This window comes from Pagrus major, chromosome 2 (assembly GCF_040436345.1).
Source record: "Pagrus major chromosome 2, Pma_NU_1.0".
Lineage (NCBI taxonomy): Eukaryota > Metazoa > Chordata > Actinopteri > Spariformes > Sparidae > Pagrus > Pagrus major.
In genome coordinates, this window is record NC_133216.1 from 22,694,661 (window position 1) to 22,713,781 (window position 19,121).

At 41.0% G+C, this 19,121-nt stretch overlaps 1 protein-coding gene across 6 annotated transcripts in view; it reads left to right on the plus strand.

The window, feature by feature from the left end:
* dscamb (Down syndrome cell adhesion molecule b) overlaps positions 1-19,121 on the plus strand; it is a 106,855-nt gene that overhangs the window by 55,869 nt on the left and 31,865 nt on the right. For all 6 annotated transcript variants that reach the window (XM_073489332.1, XM_073489360.1, XM_073489351.1 and 3 more), the window contains exons 2-9: positions 4,195-4,341; positions 5,969-6,247; positions 7,278-7,553; positions 9,094-9,390; positions 10,453-10,725; positions 12,249-12,527; positions 12,785-12,904; positions 16,534-16,713. In XM_073489332.1, the coding sequence (XP_073345433.1) occupies positions 4,195-4,341; positions 5,969-6,247; positions 7,278-7,553; positions 9,094-9,390; positions 10,453-10,725; positions 12,249-12,527; positions 12,785-12,904; positions 16,534-16,713 (1,851 nt within the window). The remainder of the gene's footprint in view (positions 1-4,194; positions 4,342-5,968; positions 6,248-7,277; positions 7,554-9,093; positions 9,391-10,452; positions 10,726-12,248; positions 12,528-12,784; positions 12,905-16,533; positions 16,714-19,121) is intronic.

The following is a 19,121-nucleotide window of genomic DNA, read 5'->3' on the forward strand; positions in this document are numbered from 1 at the left end:
AATAACACAGAAATTTCTGTCCAGGGGATTTGTAATGCATCTGGGACCTGAGGCCTCAATTACTGCCTTAATTAATCCATAGCAGTTTATATACTACACTATACTACCAGTTTACAACTCTTATATTTTAGCATTTAAAGGTCATTGTACATAGTTTCTTACCTCGCGTACATGGCATTGTGGACAGGAATTACTCCCAAATGCTGATGCAGTGAGCGAGTTAAAGATAAAGCCGTGGAATTAAAGGGAGCGGTGAAGAAATACAATAAAATACAATTCAATACAATAGCTCTCATTTCGTATCCCCTCCCTACTGTAGCGTCCCCTCTGCCTGCACTTCATTCTGTCATAACACAATAACTGGGCTCTGACGTCTTAAAAGGCATTGCAGGAGTATAGAGGTGCTTGAAGAGAAAATTGCAGCAGCTCACAGCGGCTGGAGTGAAATACCATTTTGTCTCACTCAAGATGGATTCCACAGTGAGATTTCAGAGGACCAGTACAGAATCAAAATGGAGAAGCCTGAAGGGAGGAGACAAAAAAGGGAAAGAGGCAGTGTGTGTGTGTGGAGTGGACAGCTTTGGAGGAAATGTCTGAATGCTTGGTAATTTGTCATTTTCAGGGTTTTTACCTTTTTTAGACATAGTGTTAATTATTGGTACAATTGTAGTAAGGAGGTCTGGTCTTTTTCTTGCTTTTTTGGAACAGATTACAGCCTCCTGCGATTAGTAACAAAAGAGTAATGCGATATTTAGAATATGAGAAGCATTTATAAATGAAAATGAAAAGACGAAATGACCTCAACCCCTGCTGTGTTTACACCCAGTGAAAATTTAGTTAAAAAGCAAAGGCGATGATCATAAACACTAATGCTTTTATTTTTCTGCATCTGGCCTCCGCAACCTCTGAGAAGATTTCCTCCCACCAATCGTCTCGCATACTGGCATGCATGCATGGCTGCCGGCATCTGCACGCACACACACACACACACACACACACACACACACACACACACACACACACACACACACACACACACACACACAGTCACACCCTCCCTCCCTCTCTTTATAGATTCCACTTGCTGGTTGCCCATCTAACAGCCCTGTATGTAAACCAGTGAAACCCCTTCAGGACATCAGATCCGTGGAATCTGTTGTCGGTTCTATCTAGGTCAACGCTTACAATAGCTGTGCGATATTTTGTTCTTCTTTTCCCGCCTCTCTCTGTATCCCCCCGTTTGGTTAACCCCACAAGGTTGATTTTCCTTTGCATGTATAAACATCAAAAATTGCTTATGAAATGTAAGCATATTAAGCATGCATTGCTTCTCTCGTACACATTAGTCTCGAGTGGAATATTAAAACATGTAGTGGGTTTGATGTTAACATTAGCCTGGAATCTAATGTTTGAAGAAAATTACATTTAGGTTATTTCTCATTAATATTTGTTTGGTTAATTGGTTTGGACTGTGGCGTTATTCAAACAATTCTGTCTGGTAACACTATGACTCAACTCAGTGCTGCAACATGAAATGTGGGAGCAACACTGCAATTAAAATGTGACATACGGTTGTTTTCACTCTGATCTACAGGGGATGATGTTACGTGACCTGAGGGAGGGGGCATCTAATTTGTAAACCCACACTGAAAAGAGAAACCTCTGCACCTGCTCGCCCATGTATTTTTCATAGGATCTTGAAACGACGATTTGAAAGGCCATTTTGACTGAAAGCACAATAAATATTAAAGCTGCATCAGTGTAATGTAAATAAGATGAATTATAAGAAATTCATCACTTCAGAACCTTTGCTGATTTTTCCTTTGGTTTGACAGACATTCCCACTTTCTCATCATAAATCAAAAAAACATCATCCATGTTAACTCTGTTTCAGAGAAAAATCACAAGAAAACCCACAGCTTCCCTTGTTTAACCTAAAACGAATAACCCACCGCTAATCTGCTTTAGCTGGCTCCCACACAGCCCCAGTTTGTTCTACTTTTATATAAATCGCTGATATGACTGCCTTCAGACATGAGGTGCAATCAAAATCAAATATGCAGACAGAATTTCTGCTCATCTAAGCAGCCAAGATTTCTCAAACAATAATGGCTGTAACCTTAATCAGAGTCAGCCAAGACTTTACGATCGTTGGTGCCATTTATTTAAGTTTCTCATTTTCTTGATATTCTTCATGCAGGTATCTATACATAGCCCAAGTAGTTAGATGTACAGGTATATTGTCAGACCTTCAGAACAAGCCATTTGCTGCCTTTCATTCTTGCACATTATGAAAAACAACTTCCACAGACAGGAATTGCCCGAGCTCAATAATCCATCACAGTAACATAAAGCCTTAATTTGTTTTTGTCCAAGTTTCCCTGCTAATCGTTATTTCATAGTGCCAAATTTTCGTATTAATGTGCACATTATATTACAGTCTGCTTACTGTCAATCAAATGACACACGCAGGAAGAAATGGAAACCTCCTCCAGGAAATAATCCCCCCTGAAACCTGTCAACTTACAAACTGCATTGTCACGTCCAAGTCTGGTTGTGTTTTTTCTAGCGTTTTATTAGCAGGTAATTTGAAGCCAGAGTGTGAAAAGATGACAAATAAGTAAATGTTTTTGTTTTTTATCTTGTTCCACTGCACATTTTGTATTTACACACAATATGCCTGAGGAAATCAAATGATAAACATGCTACAGTACATAGAGTAGATATAGGCTTTCTTAAAATGTGTGAAACCGTTTTAAAGCATCTATATATGAGATTTTGGACATTAATATAGCAGCAAACAACTATTTGCTAAGTGAAGATAAAGTGGAGTAATGGCGTCCTGAACAGAGAATGATGTCACCTGTGTTGATAAAGAGAATAAGAAGGTGACCTCCCAGACGTAAAAAAAAAGCGAGTTGGCAGATGGTTAGCAGCATTCAGCATAAGGTATTCACATTCAGTTGAACCATTAAACTCCAGCTAACTAAAGAATGTTTTACTTGACATTTTAGGTAGCTAACATTAGCAGGATATCTAGTAAACTAATAATTATTTTATGCCGTTTTAGGTCACATGGCAGATCAAAGAAATGGCTCCTTAACGAAAATAAAAAACAGTTTGAAAAGCAAAAATATTTTCACATCTACAGTAACTTGGTAAATTAAGGGTTTATAAGTTGGTGAATGTTGGAACAGCGGAAAGACTTCGCAGTATGGTTTTGGTGAGTTTTTTGATGATCTGCGAAGTAAAATGAGTGTTTTTGTCAATGGAGTCTGGTGCGCCTATTTGTTTTGATTTTAGATGCTGTTGTTTTAGTGTGACATCTAGTGGCAGTGAAGGCCGTATTTAGAAACTTTAGCCCTATTAGGTCACAGTACAATAATTTTTATCTCAAGCCTGTCAACATTACCTGTAGCTGTTGCAGTGTTGTTTCTCCTCGGGCCTTAAAGGCTTCCTAAGCTGCCTCTGTCTTAGCATGCCCACCACAGTGCAGCGAAGACAATCTCCTGTAAATTGCTTTTTCGATCAGTTTTGACATCAATCCGCTCCCATGGGAATGTGGGCATTCATGTGATGGCAGAGAGGAAGGTTTCTTTCCTTATGGATGTTGACAACCCCACTCAGCCTGGTTTGATCTGCAGAATTAACATAATATTACCGTACATACTGAACTGGCTGCGACAGCCAAAGACAGATTGGCTTTCTATACCAGACATTGGCGCCGGTGAGGTTACTGCAGCAGCAGAAGTCAAAGATAAGACAGTAAAAGCTGTTGGAGGTCAAAGATTTGATATGCAGATCTGATTTCATGAACACGATTTGTGCATTTATGGAAGTCATTGATACATTTTGTCTTACATTATCTAGGTGATTTTAACACAGTAGTTTGCAGCATAAGTTCAAATATTGGGGAGTTTGGCTGCAGTAGGCTCACTACACCAAATGTCTTGTAGTTTTTGTTTATTTACATGAGATAAATGATTTCTTTTTCCCTTTACTCCAGTAAACTCCTTCATCTCATGCCGAAATAAAGAATAACTTCTAAAGGTTTAATGCGCTGAGATTCAAACTTCTTTGCTTTCGGCGGAGTAAATAAATTCTTTATTCTGCAAAAGTTGTTTTGATTCTACATAACAAGCACACAACTTCAGCCTTTCATATTTTTCCACTTGATCTTTTCATCTTTTCCAGGACAAAGATATCTCATCACATCCACGGGAGCCTTGTATATTCTGGACGTCCTGCCTGAGGATGGGCTGAATAACTATCGCTGCACCACGCGGCACCGCTACACCGGTGAGACTCGTCAGAGCAACAGCGCGCGTCTCATTGTGTCAGGTCAGTACTGCATTCAAACTGAAATCAATTTAATTGCAAAGACTGTACATTTGTCTTAGTCACCATGTAACAGAGTTTGCACAACAGATCATCATACCTAAATGATTTAAATGGTTGATTGCCAACGATTAATATCATCGTTCTTAAATCAACATGAAAACGTGCCAGTGACAGGCGTACCAGACTTTTGTTATACGCTCGCAGTTTGGTCAGGTTTTGGCAACAAACTACACGGCTAGGTTTCAGAAAAAAACATGGTTTGGGTTAACACAAGAATGTAATTTAAGTTACGTATTCCATGCGTGATGTAAGTGCGTACATCATGTACTTAACTTGAGTTAAATTATGTATATGATGTAAGTTAAAGCCAGTGATATATTTTTTTATTAAATACGTGTTTGATAGCTCTTTATTCCAACAGTAACCACTGTTATACAGTGGTCAGTAACCCATGTCTCTCCTCTCCCAGCTCATAAGAGTAAAAGAGAAAAGGAAAGGTTCTGGTATCCCTGCACACTTTATCCAATCAAAACAGAGAACTCCATAAAGAGGCGGTCCTGTCTGTCTATAATGTGCACAGACCAGGATCCTCCGGTTTGCTGCTATGTTTGGGGATAACTGCTTTGTGTTCATTTGGTGGCATAGACAGAAGGGAGGGAATTGCTACCTGCAAAACGGACATGAAGTTAGCTAAAACGACAACAACACTTACAGCAGCTTCAAAATAACTCGAGGGACACCAATAGCAATTTCTTGGATGATGGTCCTGTACTTGTTTTACCCAACCATCCACCCCAACCAGTGGTTGCTCTCTCTACTACTTCACCTGACTTCCTTCTTTGCTGCCATAATAAATAATAATGACTACTACAGCCACCAGAGGTTGCCTCTTAACAAGAAATATAAATATGGGATGCAATAAGTTGCTTGCAAAGTCGACCCATACTGTCATTTTTCTGATGACTATGTGCTGAATTTGCAATATATACTGACACAGATGGAAAAACAGGATAACAAGACATAAATACACATGGATATTGTGTTTGATCCAAGTGTTGAGAATGTCATAGATCATCCTTACGTGTACTTATACTTTTAATGTAGATTTGGCATTTTAAAACCGCAGACAGCAAAAAATGATTTCCACTGTAAAAATGTCATTCCATATGAATTATAGCTCTGCCCCGGATATTTTGATTGATTTGCAGATTGTATTGCATGACCAATAAATGGGTTTGTCTGTCCAATCCTGCCATGCAATCCACTCTAAGGCCAACTATGAATTATGCAGCCCTTCTTTGAGCCAGTAACAAGTAAACAACCATTGCAATGCAGGCCGCACTATAGTGTCAGTTCTGTTGCATATTGTAGTTTGATAAATGAGGGTAATTTAAAATGTGTTGCACTGAGCATGTAGATGAATAAATGGATTAGATGAGACTGTGGGGGGCATTAAAGTCCCTCCAGAAATTTTAGGAACACACTGTTTCTCTGTCTTCTAGCTCACATAACAAAATATACAGTACATCGAAGTGAATGTTGACCCCGAGAATCAATATTGGATTATACTGTCAAGCGCCTGGCAATGCTCACCACTAATTAACACTAAATTCTCTGCTCCTTCCAGACCCCACCAATGCTGAGCCAGGCATCTTGGATGGCTTTGACCACCGAGAGGTGATGATTAATCATCGGGTGGAGCTGCCCTGTAAGGCCTCAGGCTACCCAACGCCCAAATACCGCTGGCTGAAGGACAACAGCCCTTTGGAGCCTGACAGTCGCTTCCGCCAGACCATCACAGGGTTGCTGATAGAGAGCACACAGCCCAGTGACTCTGGGACGTACGTTTGTGAAGTGTGGAACAGTTACGGCAATGCTGAGGTCATGGGGCGGCTGTATGTCAAACGTAAGTGTTTTATTAAAGGGAGCACTGCTGCCTCTGTATTATCTGTATATTGATGTAGTCAGTTGTAACAAAGCCCTGAAACAATTACTCGATTATTTGATTCTTCTTTTCTGTTTATGTAATTTAAAATTGACAATACTGTGTTTTGGACTGTTGAGTGGACAAAACAAGCAATTTGAGGATGTTGCCTTGGGCTCTGAGAACTCGTGATGGGCATTTGTCACCATTTTCTGACACTATTTAGACTAAAAGACTAATCAATTAATTTTAACTGAAATTAAAAAATATTGTTAGTTGCTGATGTGATTGGATGGAAAATGGTGTGAATGAAAAATGGAAGAACCAACTTGTGTTAAATGGTTTATAAGAATTATGTTAAAACTCCGGTCCATATTGATGGTATGAAATCCTCTCATGATCTTCTCATCAGCATTTGTGATAATGGTGGTGATTATCGTGATTTCATATAAGAAAACTGGACATGACATGGCAGAAAAAATGTCTCCTGAGGAAATTAAAAGATTATCAAGCAGCTGGATAACCTGTAGCTGTAGTTGAAAGCAACAATGTGTACATCTATGTGCATGAATTCCAACAAATATCTGCCACAAACATACATAAAAAAACAACACAATTTGATACAACTTTATTGTCAGTTTACACGTTTGTGATATAACATATGTGGAAAGTGTTGGGTTTGTAATTTGCTCATGTTAATCTATTTGTAGTTTATTGAAGCAAATCAGAGCCACATGGAGATTGTTGTTGATGTTGTTGTCGACATTTTATTCTTAAAACATTACTTAAATGATGATCATTGCTATATCCATCATGATCGGTTATAATCAGAAGTGCAGTCGATCAATGACTCGATTAATCAATTAATTGTTTTGTCTATTTGTCTAATATTTAATAGAGATAGTTGTTCCAACCTTTTCCTCTCAGATCTTGTGTCCACCACCTCCATTACTGTGTCTTCCTGTGAGCCTTAATGTCATTAAAAACATTTCTCTTATGCTTGTGTGCTCAGAGCCCTTGAAGGCAGTGGTCAGCCCTCGGAAGGTGAAAGGCAGTGTGGGTAGCAAGGTGTCTCTGTCTTGTAGTGTGAGCGGCTCAGACGAGTATGAGCTGTCATGGTACCGCAATGGAGAGATAATCTACCCCGGCAACAACGTTCGTTTCACTGGGCTCAACCGGGAGAACCTCATCATGGAGGGAATGTCAAAGAGTGACGGCGGAGCCTACCAGTGCTTCGCCAGGAAGGGCAAGATGTCGGCACAGGACTTTGTGCAAGTCATCCTTGAAGGTAAAGCGTGTGCATGTGATTTGTCAGATGGAGCATACACATATATGCTGACCAAGAGCCTCAGTGTAGCAGCTGTCTTATGCATAATCAGTGAGTTAGCAGAAACAGATTCAGGCCTCGGAGATCAATACAGGGTTTATGTGTTCATGGCATCCTGCTGTGACTCTCTGCTATAGGCCGCCATTAGTATGACCATCACAGACTTCACAAACACGGACAAAAATACACGCGCACACACAATCCTGAATCCAATAGCTTACCTTGGCAGCCATGCTCAGGCAACTGTCTCCTGTGGCCGGGGAGCTGTAAAAAGAAGATATTGATAATCTATAATCATGTGGAACAGATTATCAGAAAGCAGCAGCAGGCAGACAGAGACATTTCAAAAACCAGCAGCTCTGTGCGTCTGGGAGGAAAGCTCCTGGATCACTGTTCATAATGAAAGGCACAGGATGTTGAAGTCTTGACAAAAGGTTGTGATTTTTCTTTTCCGTTTTCTGCGTTTTATTGTTTCACAAAAAAAGGGTTTTCATGACAAAGATTTACCAACAACACATCCTCTCATCCTCAACACTCACAGACCCAGAAACCGTTGGCGAATAAGAGCAGGAGGGTTTTAATTGATAAGACAATAATAAACCAGTTTTCCAAAAAAAGCTCTGTGATCCGACCACTGATTTTATATACAATTCATGTTTCAATGGTTACTTTAGTGGGTCAGAAATCTACTTGCCCAAAGTCAATTTTTAATTGCCCCTATACAAATAAAGCTCTCAAACTTGCGGTAAACTGAGCCATATATAATTAGAATTCAGCCCACATCGTCTAATGCCACCAGCCGACATTTTCTTGTGAGTGTCCGTTCGCTACTGCAGATGTCACGCTCAACAGAGAAAAGAAGGAAGCGAGTTGGTTGCCACTCAGCTATTTCCGTCATCATCATCGGAAGAAAAGAACAAGTGTTTAATTCTTATTTAATTCTTAGTTGCTGGATTTTAATTCCTAGTTGCTGGATTTACTTGCCCAGTGTGGCATTTTACTTGCCAAGGCAGTCGGGCAATCTTTATTGTTGAGCCCCGAGTGAACATCCCTTATACAAGGCAGGAACATTATACTGTAGCAGCAGCTCTCTAGGAGACTTTACCAAGAATAATACAAAACAAAAAATGCTGAACATGTTTGAGGTAATTGTACCTCTAACTATTTGAAAGAAAGAAGCCACAACAAAGAACAGTTCTTCCAGCTGAAACAGGTTGTTGTCAAAATTAAACAATCTATTAGTTTGTATTGGAGTAATTTTGTTTGTGAGTAATTTTTCACGCATCCCTAACAGCCAAAGTCAGACGAACTAAACAGGATTTTTTCAGTCATCTTAATAACAAAGTCAGTCTCAGTTTTGATAATTATGCCATTTATTGTACACGAAGACATGAATAAGTATGATACAACTATGTCACTAAACGTGGCTTTAAAACTTACTGTAAATGAATGCTTTTCTTTCAAAAAAATATGATGCTTATGACCTCATCCCCCACCACAGATGGTACTCCAAAGATCCTGTCCTCCTTCAGCGAGAAGGTGGTGAACCCAAACGAGCCCGTCTTCCTGGTCTGCAACGTCAAGGGCACGCCCCCTCCCAGGTGCACCTGGTCGCTGGACGACGACCCCGTCATCAAAGACAGCCACCACCACCTGGGCCACTACGAGACCCACGAGGGCCACGTGGTCAGCCAGCTCAATGTCACGCACACCCAGGTGCAGGATGGCGGGGTGTACCGGTGCACGTGCAGCAACTCGGCCGGGGTCGTGTACCACCAGGCTCGAATAAACGTAAGAGGTGCTTGTCAAATCAGCTCCTCCAAGAACAACAATACACATACCTGTCTGTCTCTATGTGTGTCTGTCTCTGTCTCTCTGTCCAGCTGGCTGTACATGAGTGCGGGATGTTGTTTGGGTCTTTTTTTTTTTTTTTTAGGATTTTGTTTGTTTCTTTGCTTTTATGTATGCTCTTCCGTGCACTTCTTTCTTTTTTTTCTTTGCGCAGTTTTTTTTTTAGTTCCAGTATTAAATCTTTAATCACATTCACATTTCTTTTTAGGTTGTTCTCCACTGATTGATTTTTCTGTTTTCTTTTGTATGCATTATTTCCTTTCTCTCTGCTCCTTGTATAATTTGTAATATTGTAGCCTCGTCTCTCCAAATTATTACTGTGCTTTTCCTACATGCCTGTATTTTTAGGTCAAATGAATTATCCTGGTTTGCCGCACATAAGCGTATCTGGATATTGGGTTCCAAAATGGGCTGGTTTGTAAATAGCCAGAAGAAAAATATATTTCTTCTGTTTGCATGAATAAATTTTGCTTGTGTGTGTGTGTGAGTGTTCATGTGTGTCTGTGTCTGCGTGTATTTACTCAGGCAGCCAATTCAACTCTTCACGATCAGATGCTAAAGCGATTATTCTGTTTCCATGTTATGAGACACAGAATGTATTACAGTTATGTGGGTGAGCAGTAGGAGCAGAGTAGTATCAGTACTACAGTGCTATTTAAATGATCTGTTTTCCTACAGATGTTTAGCGCACTTTAATCTGCTTGTTATTTCACTGCCTCCCACTTGGAATTAAGCCTAAGATCCTGTGCTAAACTAACATGAAGATCTTTAATCAACAGTTCTTTTTCACATCTAAGTATTTTGATGGCAGATACCATATGTGCAGCTGCCGAGGGAAACCAAACCTTCCTCTTAAATAGTAAATATATTTGGAAAGTCTGAAATATAGTATAATATACAAAAACACCCAAACAAAGCAAACTTCACCACCCCTGTTGTTTGATGTCAACAACACCAGCCATTGAATGTCTTTATAGAGGGCTCTTTCTCCTTCTCTGTCCCTTTGTAGGCCGCGCCAGCATTCGTCCAATGAAAAACATCACAGCGATTGCTGGACGGGATGCTTTCGTTCACTGCCGCGTGATTGGCTACCCTTACTACTCCATTAAGTGGTACAAAAACTCAGCATTGCTACCATTCAACCACCGACAGCGAGCGTTTGAAAACAATGGCACTCTGAAGCTAACCAACGTGCAGCAGGTGGACGCCGGCGAATATAACTGCAAGGTGATGGTCCAGCCCAACAAGATGGACTCCCAGAGTGTCCATGTCCGTGTGAGAGGTGAGTCCCACTGAGTTGCGTAGACAGAGTTTGGTTGAGCGAAATATGCCTTACAACTTTGATGTGTTATTGTTGTTTTATATTAAATTCCGTTGCATCTTGAGCCTTAGCCCAGAACATACAAACAAAACACAGGCTCTAGAGAGGGCCTTTCATGTTTTTGGCAGCCATGTTGGTTATCCTGCATGATTATAAAGGGAGGTTGTAGTGAGGGGTGTTCAGTTGGTTGCAACTTGAGACTTCACCACCAGATGCCATAAACACCTACTCATCCTTTAAATATAAAGCTGCCTATTAGCTTAACTTAGCATAAAGACTTTATGGTATCTCATCTCATACATTATGTAAGGCCAATTCTGAGGCACATCCATTTTCTGCCTCCTGTCTGTGTGTGCATCTGAAAATGACCTCATTGGAAAATAAAAAGACCCACTCACATAGAGAGGCAGACCGCTGTATCATATAGCATAGACCTCAGTGGACTTCTAAATTAATCTACCTGATATTCCTCAGTACATCAGGGTATCTAATGAAGACTCTATCAGCTGAGTGTCTGATCTCCTCTGAGATCTTACAGCTGTAATGGGTAACACTAAAAAGGGCTTCCCCATTATGCCCCATTTCCTTCCCTCTGTACAGTACGCCAGGTTGTTGTCACTATATTACACTTTCCAATGGAGCGAGGGAAACAGAGGGCGAGAGAGAGAGTGAGTGCTAAAGAGAGAGCGATGATACAAAGCATCACTTCCCAGTGGTGCTGTAGTGAGCGAGTGCATTTGTTAATTTACTCTGCTCATGCTTAAAATGCGGAAGTGTCTTTGGGGATCCCTGGAGTCCATTATCTCCACTTTGTTGTGAATTAAATAAGGTGCTAAAGTGCTGCTTATTCCACTGTTATTTGAACTCACTGGACACTCAAACACAGTTGACTTGTGCGATGGCTGGAGATTTCCCACAGACACACAGGCAGTTTGAATAGATCTTTTGACTGTAAAACTATGTAGTTACATTAAGCAGCAAGATTGACTTTGCTTGTTTTTTTATGGATATGAGCTGTTCCTGTAATCAGGCTGTTAGATCAGTGTATAAAATAAAGGACTGCTGTCGTAGCCAGGGTGGGAGTTAGGTGAGTGTGTATGTCAGTCCATCAATAGATGATTTTTGATAGACAAACAAAAAAAGTTCTTGTTCACTAAACTTTCTTTTTCCATCAACCTGAATGAGTCATTTTATTTATTTATTTATTTTTTATCTGTTTCTGTGTGCTCTTGTAGCTTCTTGTTCTGAAAGGACAAAATGTTTCAGTCTGAGAATGACAGGGAATTATTGCTGAATGCTTTGCTATTCGGGTCTTTTATGTTCCTTCAGTGACCTCTTTAGAGCAAGATAGTTAGAAGATTGCAGGATTACTCTGAGAAAAGGACACCGCACCTGCCACAGAATCCAGGGAATTAAGATCGTCTTTCAAACTCACGGCTGAAATCACATTTGTTCTTTGTGTCCCTCTCCCTTTCTGTCTGCAGTCCCCCCCTACATTCAGCCCTTTGAGTTCCAGCGTTTCACCATCGGCCAACGTGTCTTCATCCCCTGCGTGGTCATGTCAGGCGACCGGCCACTGGACATCACCTGGCAGAAAGACGGACGGCCGATCCCCGCCAGCCTGGGTGTGACCGTGGACAACATCGACTTCACCAGCTCACTGCGCATCTCCAACCTGACGCCTGACCACAACGGCAACTACACCTGCATCGCCCGCAACGAGGCTGCTGCCGTGGAGCACCAGAGTCAGCTTATTGTGAGAGGTGAGAAAGCACAAAGGAACTGATTATGTATCTAATGGCACCTAGTGGACTACTATAATCTGTAGCATGTGTGCAGGTTTTCATTTTAAGCAATCCCTGCAGCACCAAACATCACTTATTAGTTTCTCTTGTCTGGAAGGTAGGTAAAATCATCAGGAGTAGTGTTTGACTGCATACACAGGCTACAGTATAATAAGAGACCAAAAACATGTCATGTATCGATGTCAACTGTTACCTGTGTTTATGTGTCTGTACAGTTCCTCCTCAGTTTGTGGTTCAGCCTGAGGATCAAGATGGGATCTATGGGAAAACTGTGACGCTGAACTGCTCTGCTGAAGGCTACCCACCACCCACCATTGTATGGGAACACTCTAAAGGTACATTAAGCACAGCTCACATTAGCCACTGCAAGTGAACTGTCCAGGTACAAGGGAAAACAAATCACACTTTTGAATTCAAATTCACAGTTAAACAAAGCACTCTAGTATTTTCCCATCCACATGTGAAAAAAGCCAGTGACATAGGAACGTATGAAATTCACATGTGAAAATGGAAATTTTCATTCGTACATGAAAAAAGTCAGTCATTTGTGAAAATGTCCAGTTCACATGTGACATTATTTTGTTTACTTCACGTGTGAAAATATGTGAAAATGTGGAATTAACGTGTGAAGAAGCCAATTTCACGTGATTTCATGTGCCATGTTTATCTGGTATCTAAATTTCACATATTGAAATGTTCTTTTATAAGGGAAAAGAGCCAATCACTTAAGGAAATGTCCAGTTCACGGGACATTGTTTTATTTTCACATGTTGAGATTTTAGGTCACATGTGAAAATGCTGAATGTGGAAAATGTGGAATACACATGTGAAGAAGCAAATTTTACATAATTTCATGTGCTGTGCTTTGTTCCACATGTGTAAAAAGCCAATCAAATAATAATGTATATGATTCACATTTTCAAAATGTAAATTACACGCGATAATTTTCATTCAAATGTGCAAAAAAGCCAATCAGTTGTGAAAATATCCACTTCACATGTGACATATTTGCTGTTGACATGCTAAAATTTTAGTTCACACGTGAAAAAGCTAATTCATGTGACATTTTATTAAGGAACATTTCTGAAAGTTCCGATTTATCAGACTTGCTGCATATTAATACAAAGTGCCTGTAAAACAATAAAACTGGGCATTTCAAGCAAAAATGCTATTCGATACTCACCTGAAACTATTCGATGATTGTTAGATTATTCAAAGATCTGCTGTTTGTACACGCTGTTATACATAGCGGCACAAGTTTGTGCTGACCTTATGTGGAAAAGACATTTTCCGGGAGCCTGGTAATAACAACATCATTCTACCAAGGCCTGTAATCAAATAATACCTGATGGTATCGCATTTTTTCCATGCAGTGGTAAAATCATTGGAAAAATGTTTTTTTCAATTTAACGATACTCGAATATTTGAAAATCATGACCCATCCCTAAATCAAACATGGACTGTACACAAGAAAGTTAATGCATCAGTATATGAAAAGGATATATTTTGTTATACTAAAACTCAAAATATTAAGCAAAGAAAGGATTCTTGATATACTGTGGTGATCAACTACAGTTTTGTGTGCTAGCTGGGCCACACCTTGGTCTCAGGCTGTGTATCTTAAAGCAGCTGTGTATGAAAATGAGTGCTGTCCACAGCTCATATGGCAACAGTAGTGTTTTTTCAGGTGAGTGGGTTCCATTTGCCTCATCCACAGCTGGTGCATACGTGTGTGAATGCAAACAAAACACACACGCACACACAACCATCTGCACTGTAAACACGGGCCGGGGCTTGTCGCAGGATTTCCACCTGCATCATTAGAGAATCATCAGAGAGAGACAGACAAAAACAGACAGCAGATACACAGACGCAGAGACAGAGCATTAGCAGACGGAAAGACAGACAGACTGGCAGAGAGGCAGCAGGTGAGTTCAGCCACTTGAGCAGGGCAGATGAAGAGGGGCCCCAGGTGTTCGCTCCATCATCCATATAACCAGGGATGAAAGCTTCACCAACAGAAGGACAACAACCAATGAGGAGTGTTGCGTGAGTGTGTATGTGTGTGTTTGCCAGTGTGTGTGTGCCCCACGATCAAAGGAATGAAAGAATCAGATCTGTTCCTCACCCTTTGATTGGATCTGTGTGTGCGAGCTTGCATGTGTGTTTGTGTGTGTGTGGGACAAGCAGGCCTCATGCCTGATTAATACTGTCTGACCAGCTCTGATCAGAACGGAGAGATCAGGCTGAGCAATGTGTGTGTGTGTGTGTGTGTACTCAATCATAGCATTAAAAACAAGCTTTACCTATCCAGCGGGAAGTTTGCTAAGCTGTTGCTCGGTTTTGTGGTTTTTGGGGCATTTTCACATCTTTCCTGTTGCTCTGTAATATGTTGTTGCACAGGATATCAGTTAGAGCAAACAGGCAATGAAAATCACCTCCCTCAGACAAAAATGTGTCTAGGGTAGGTGGCTTGGGAAGCTATCGTCTAATTTGTTGTAATCTAGAGTGCAGTTTGTCCAGAGAATGGCTGTCTGGCATGCTTTTACTGCAACAGAAGTCGCTAAGAGCCAGATGAGTGTCTCTGGGAGATATGGAACAGTAAGTAAAGGTCAACTGCTATTAGCATAACGACTAGCACCGTTTGGATATGCAAAATCCATAATTCAAGGAAGAACACATCTCCCTCCCTCTCTCTCTCGGAGCCAGGGGAGCAGGAACAAAGTCACCACTTGACCCTTTGCCTGCCGCGGCCACTTGACTGCATTTTAATTAAAAAGCAAAAACCCACAGCTCACTAAACAGCCTAATCGCTACACGCTAACTTTAACGCGAGCTAATGCGACGCCTGGCTCGGTTCACACATGTGTTTAATACTACATGAGCAAGGTGGAATACAGTGCTTTCATCAGTATAGGAGCAGACAGCGCTAAAACCTTATAACTCAGCATCATAGACATCGAACAGATTTAAGGCTGCTATTACTGGATGAGATACTGTATTGTTTGACAATAGAACAAGAGTGATTATATCATTTTCTATTAAAAAAGATAGGTATTAATTACAACGCAGGCAGCAAGCCAGAATATGTCAGAGATGCCAAGTCCAATTATTTCAGCGATGCTTCAGTGATGGATATCAAATGTCAGTCGTATTGGACTGTTGAGAATTGAGAAAAGACGTGTGCAAAGCATTACTCCAGACAAATCTTCGCCTTTAGGATTATTCTGTCCTCGATTTAGATGACTTCAAATGTGTTTTAAAGCCATTCACTGTATGTGGTGGTTATAACTTTTTCTACTGGATCTATTAACTCAACAAACATGAATCCAAGGAATAAATCCAGAGAGTCGACACATGAAGTCAGAAAAAATCCTTGTGCAGCTACAGTTAACATGTTTGAATCCAGTGCCGAAGGCCAGCAGCGATGCAAAGCCTCTCTGCTCTCCTTCTGCTCTGCCTGTTGTTCCTCTGCACCAATCTGCTGTCTTGTTAAACATGAGCATTACGTCTGTTGTGATTGCATCACACCAGCAGCTCGGCCTGCTTCACTGTGCTCAGCAGCTGTTTGGCGGTTTAAGGATTTAAGGCCCAGTGTTAAGAAACATGTTTACAATCCTCCCTAAATCTGACAGGCTTTGTCATCAAATCTGTAAACACAGACGCATGGTCAAATAAATGCATGCACACACACTCACACACACATTCTTGATCCTTTGTCTGACCGAGGTTTGTGCAAGTTATGGCCTCAACCATGTCTCTGTCCATGGTGCTGAAGCAGCAGACACATTTGTAAGTGTGCAGTTTTCTCTCAGTCCCACTCTTCTTTGTTTTTCATCTTGGATCTATGATATTCTTTCAGTAGCATCCATCCACGCTGTCAAAAATGACCAAATATCTGACTGACTAGACCGTACATCTCTCTCTTCTTTGTTTTTTCTCTTCCTACTTCCCTTCCTACCAGGTGCGGGCGTCCCCCAGTTTCAGCCCATCCCGCTGAACAGCGGCTCTCGTGTCCAGCTGCTGAGCAACGGGTCGCTGCTGATCAAACACGTGCTGGAGGACGACAGCGGCTTCTACCTGTGTAAGGTCAGCAACGACGTGGGAGCTGATGTCAGCAAGTCCATGTACCTCACCGTCAAAAGTAAGAGCCTGCGTCTGATGCACGATAAATAACAGCTGATGGGCAGTAATCATTGTGTATTTTAATGTATTGGTTAGTGCAGCGACAAGCAGCCATTAAGAAAAGGCATCCCAACTGTGGGCTTTTTCTTATAGCTCTTCTTATAGTTGATTAGCCAGATATTAAATTTGTAAAACATGGAAGGAAGGGAGATGCACATCAACAGATTTAATTGACAAGCTGTGAAAATGATGCAACACACAATCACACAAATGGAAACAAGTGGAAAAAATAGCTTGTGATGAGCTTCAGCTAAATCAAGACACTTTATAAGCTAAACAAACGTTAAAGGGGTCATGATGTTGTCTTGACATGAGGTAAATTTAAAGACTGGTTTGTCAAGATTAAAAAGAGTAATAATATAAAATGGCAAAAATTGTGAAAAATGCTCATCAAAACTTCCCAGAATTCGAAGCAATATCTTCAAATTGCTTCTGTTGTCCAACCAACAGTCCAAAACCCCAAAACTCCTCATTGACTGTCATACATGACAAAGATTTGCAACAAATCCTCACATATAAGCAGCTGGAACCAAAATATGCTTGACATTGTTGCTTTAAAGAGCACTGAACTGATCAATTATCAAAATAGTTGGTGATTCATTTTCTATTGATTGAATCGTTGCAGCTCTATTCTGCATAAACATATCTGTATGCAGACAATGTATCCTCCTATTTCCTCCGCTGACTCTATGTAATCATGTTTCTGTTTTTGTCTTGGTCCATGTGTGTCCTCATTGCTCTCTCCAGCGGTCGGCATGTAAATGTCCCCGACTACAGGTCTCCTGCCTCCAGTGAGCATTAGCATGTAGCTCCCCTGTAGCGCCAGGAGAGGATCCTCATTTTCATGGTGCTTAGAAGCAAGTGGGGCTTATTTTCCCCCGTTCTAATGTTATCAAACTGGAGCACAAGGACCCCTGCCAACGGGCAGCCCTCTCTCTCTTTCTCTATCTCTTCTTTTTTCTCTCCTCGCCAGCCAAAGTCTGATATGTAGGACACAAATATAAAAGAACATTAATACGGTGACAAGAAACACACATTAAACTTTGTTTTTGAAGTGAGTGTGATGGGATGTATCTGACCCTGACCTCTGGCCTCTCTGTAAAAAGAGAAAAATATTTATGTAGAGCTCTCCTTCTGGATAAATCAGTACTTGTTATCATTAATATCAGCTGGCATGTCGTGGATATTCATGTGTCAGTGTAATTAAGCCTTGCAGTGTATGAGGTTGGGAGCTGCCAGTGTGTGAAGCTGTCAGTGCTACAGCAGCAGGCTCAGATATGCTCTCTGTGTTTTCATAGGTCAGCTTGCTGACTGTAGCACACAGTTGCTATGCAGCAAGTTGACCTTTGGCTGTACTAACCTTTTTTCTTCCATTTTCCACCAAGCGGAGTGCAAAAACACTGCGGCTGCAGCTACAGTAGACTCAACTCTCAGTAGCATATCTAACTCTGAACACTAAACATTGATTTTTAAGACAACCTGCTAGAAAACACGGTCTTGTGTGACACGGGGCGCTTTAGCTTATACAGAGAACAGATTGGAACTGTGTTCTCAATATGCTTGTGCTGTATCTACTGGACTTCATTATGCCAATAGGAGTACTTAAGAGTCAAAGAGAAGACTGAGGTGATATAGCAGTGTTGTTGCACTGAACTACAGCGCACATCTTCTCCTCTTTCCATCTTTCTGTAACAAGAGTCCACTGAGAAAATTAAGTGTTTCACTCCACACTAGTCATCCCCATCCCTGCAAAACAAAACACAGAGATAGCTTAGAGTTTATAGGCCCCCTCAAGCCTGGTGTTGTAGCCCACTTTCTGCTGGTGTGTGTGCATACTGTTTATAGATACTTAAAAAAGATTAGATGAAGTTTCAAGTGTATTTTCTTCAGTCAAACTGCTCCACCCTGCTGAGACCCCCTCTACCATAAGATGCGTGTGTGTGTGCGTGTGTGTGGGTTTGTGTGTGGGTGTGTGTGTTTGGAGGAGATGAACAACAAAATACCTGTGTACAGTATGTAGGACATACTAGAAAGAGCAGTGGTTTATGTATACTTTTGTTTGTGCGCATCTTGATGTGGGAGCTGAGGACGTGTGAGAAGTAAACTGAGATTGTGTGCATGGTTTCAATTTCACTGGTCTTTGTACTCGGTTGTATCATCTACCAAAGTAGAGGAGAGAGAGGGAAAGGGAGAGAGAGAGAACATTGACCCATCGAACGCACTCTGCTGTTGCTCAAGGCTTCAGTTTCATGTTGTACTCGGCTCTATCAAAGGGAATTTTGACAGCTCCAGTGCTAAATAATGTACGCTTACTTCTCGTTACTAGTAGTTTCATTAACATGAAACATGATGGTAACGTTATATAGA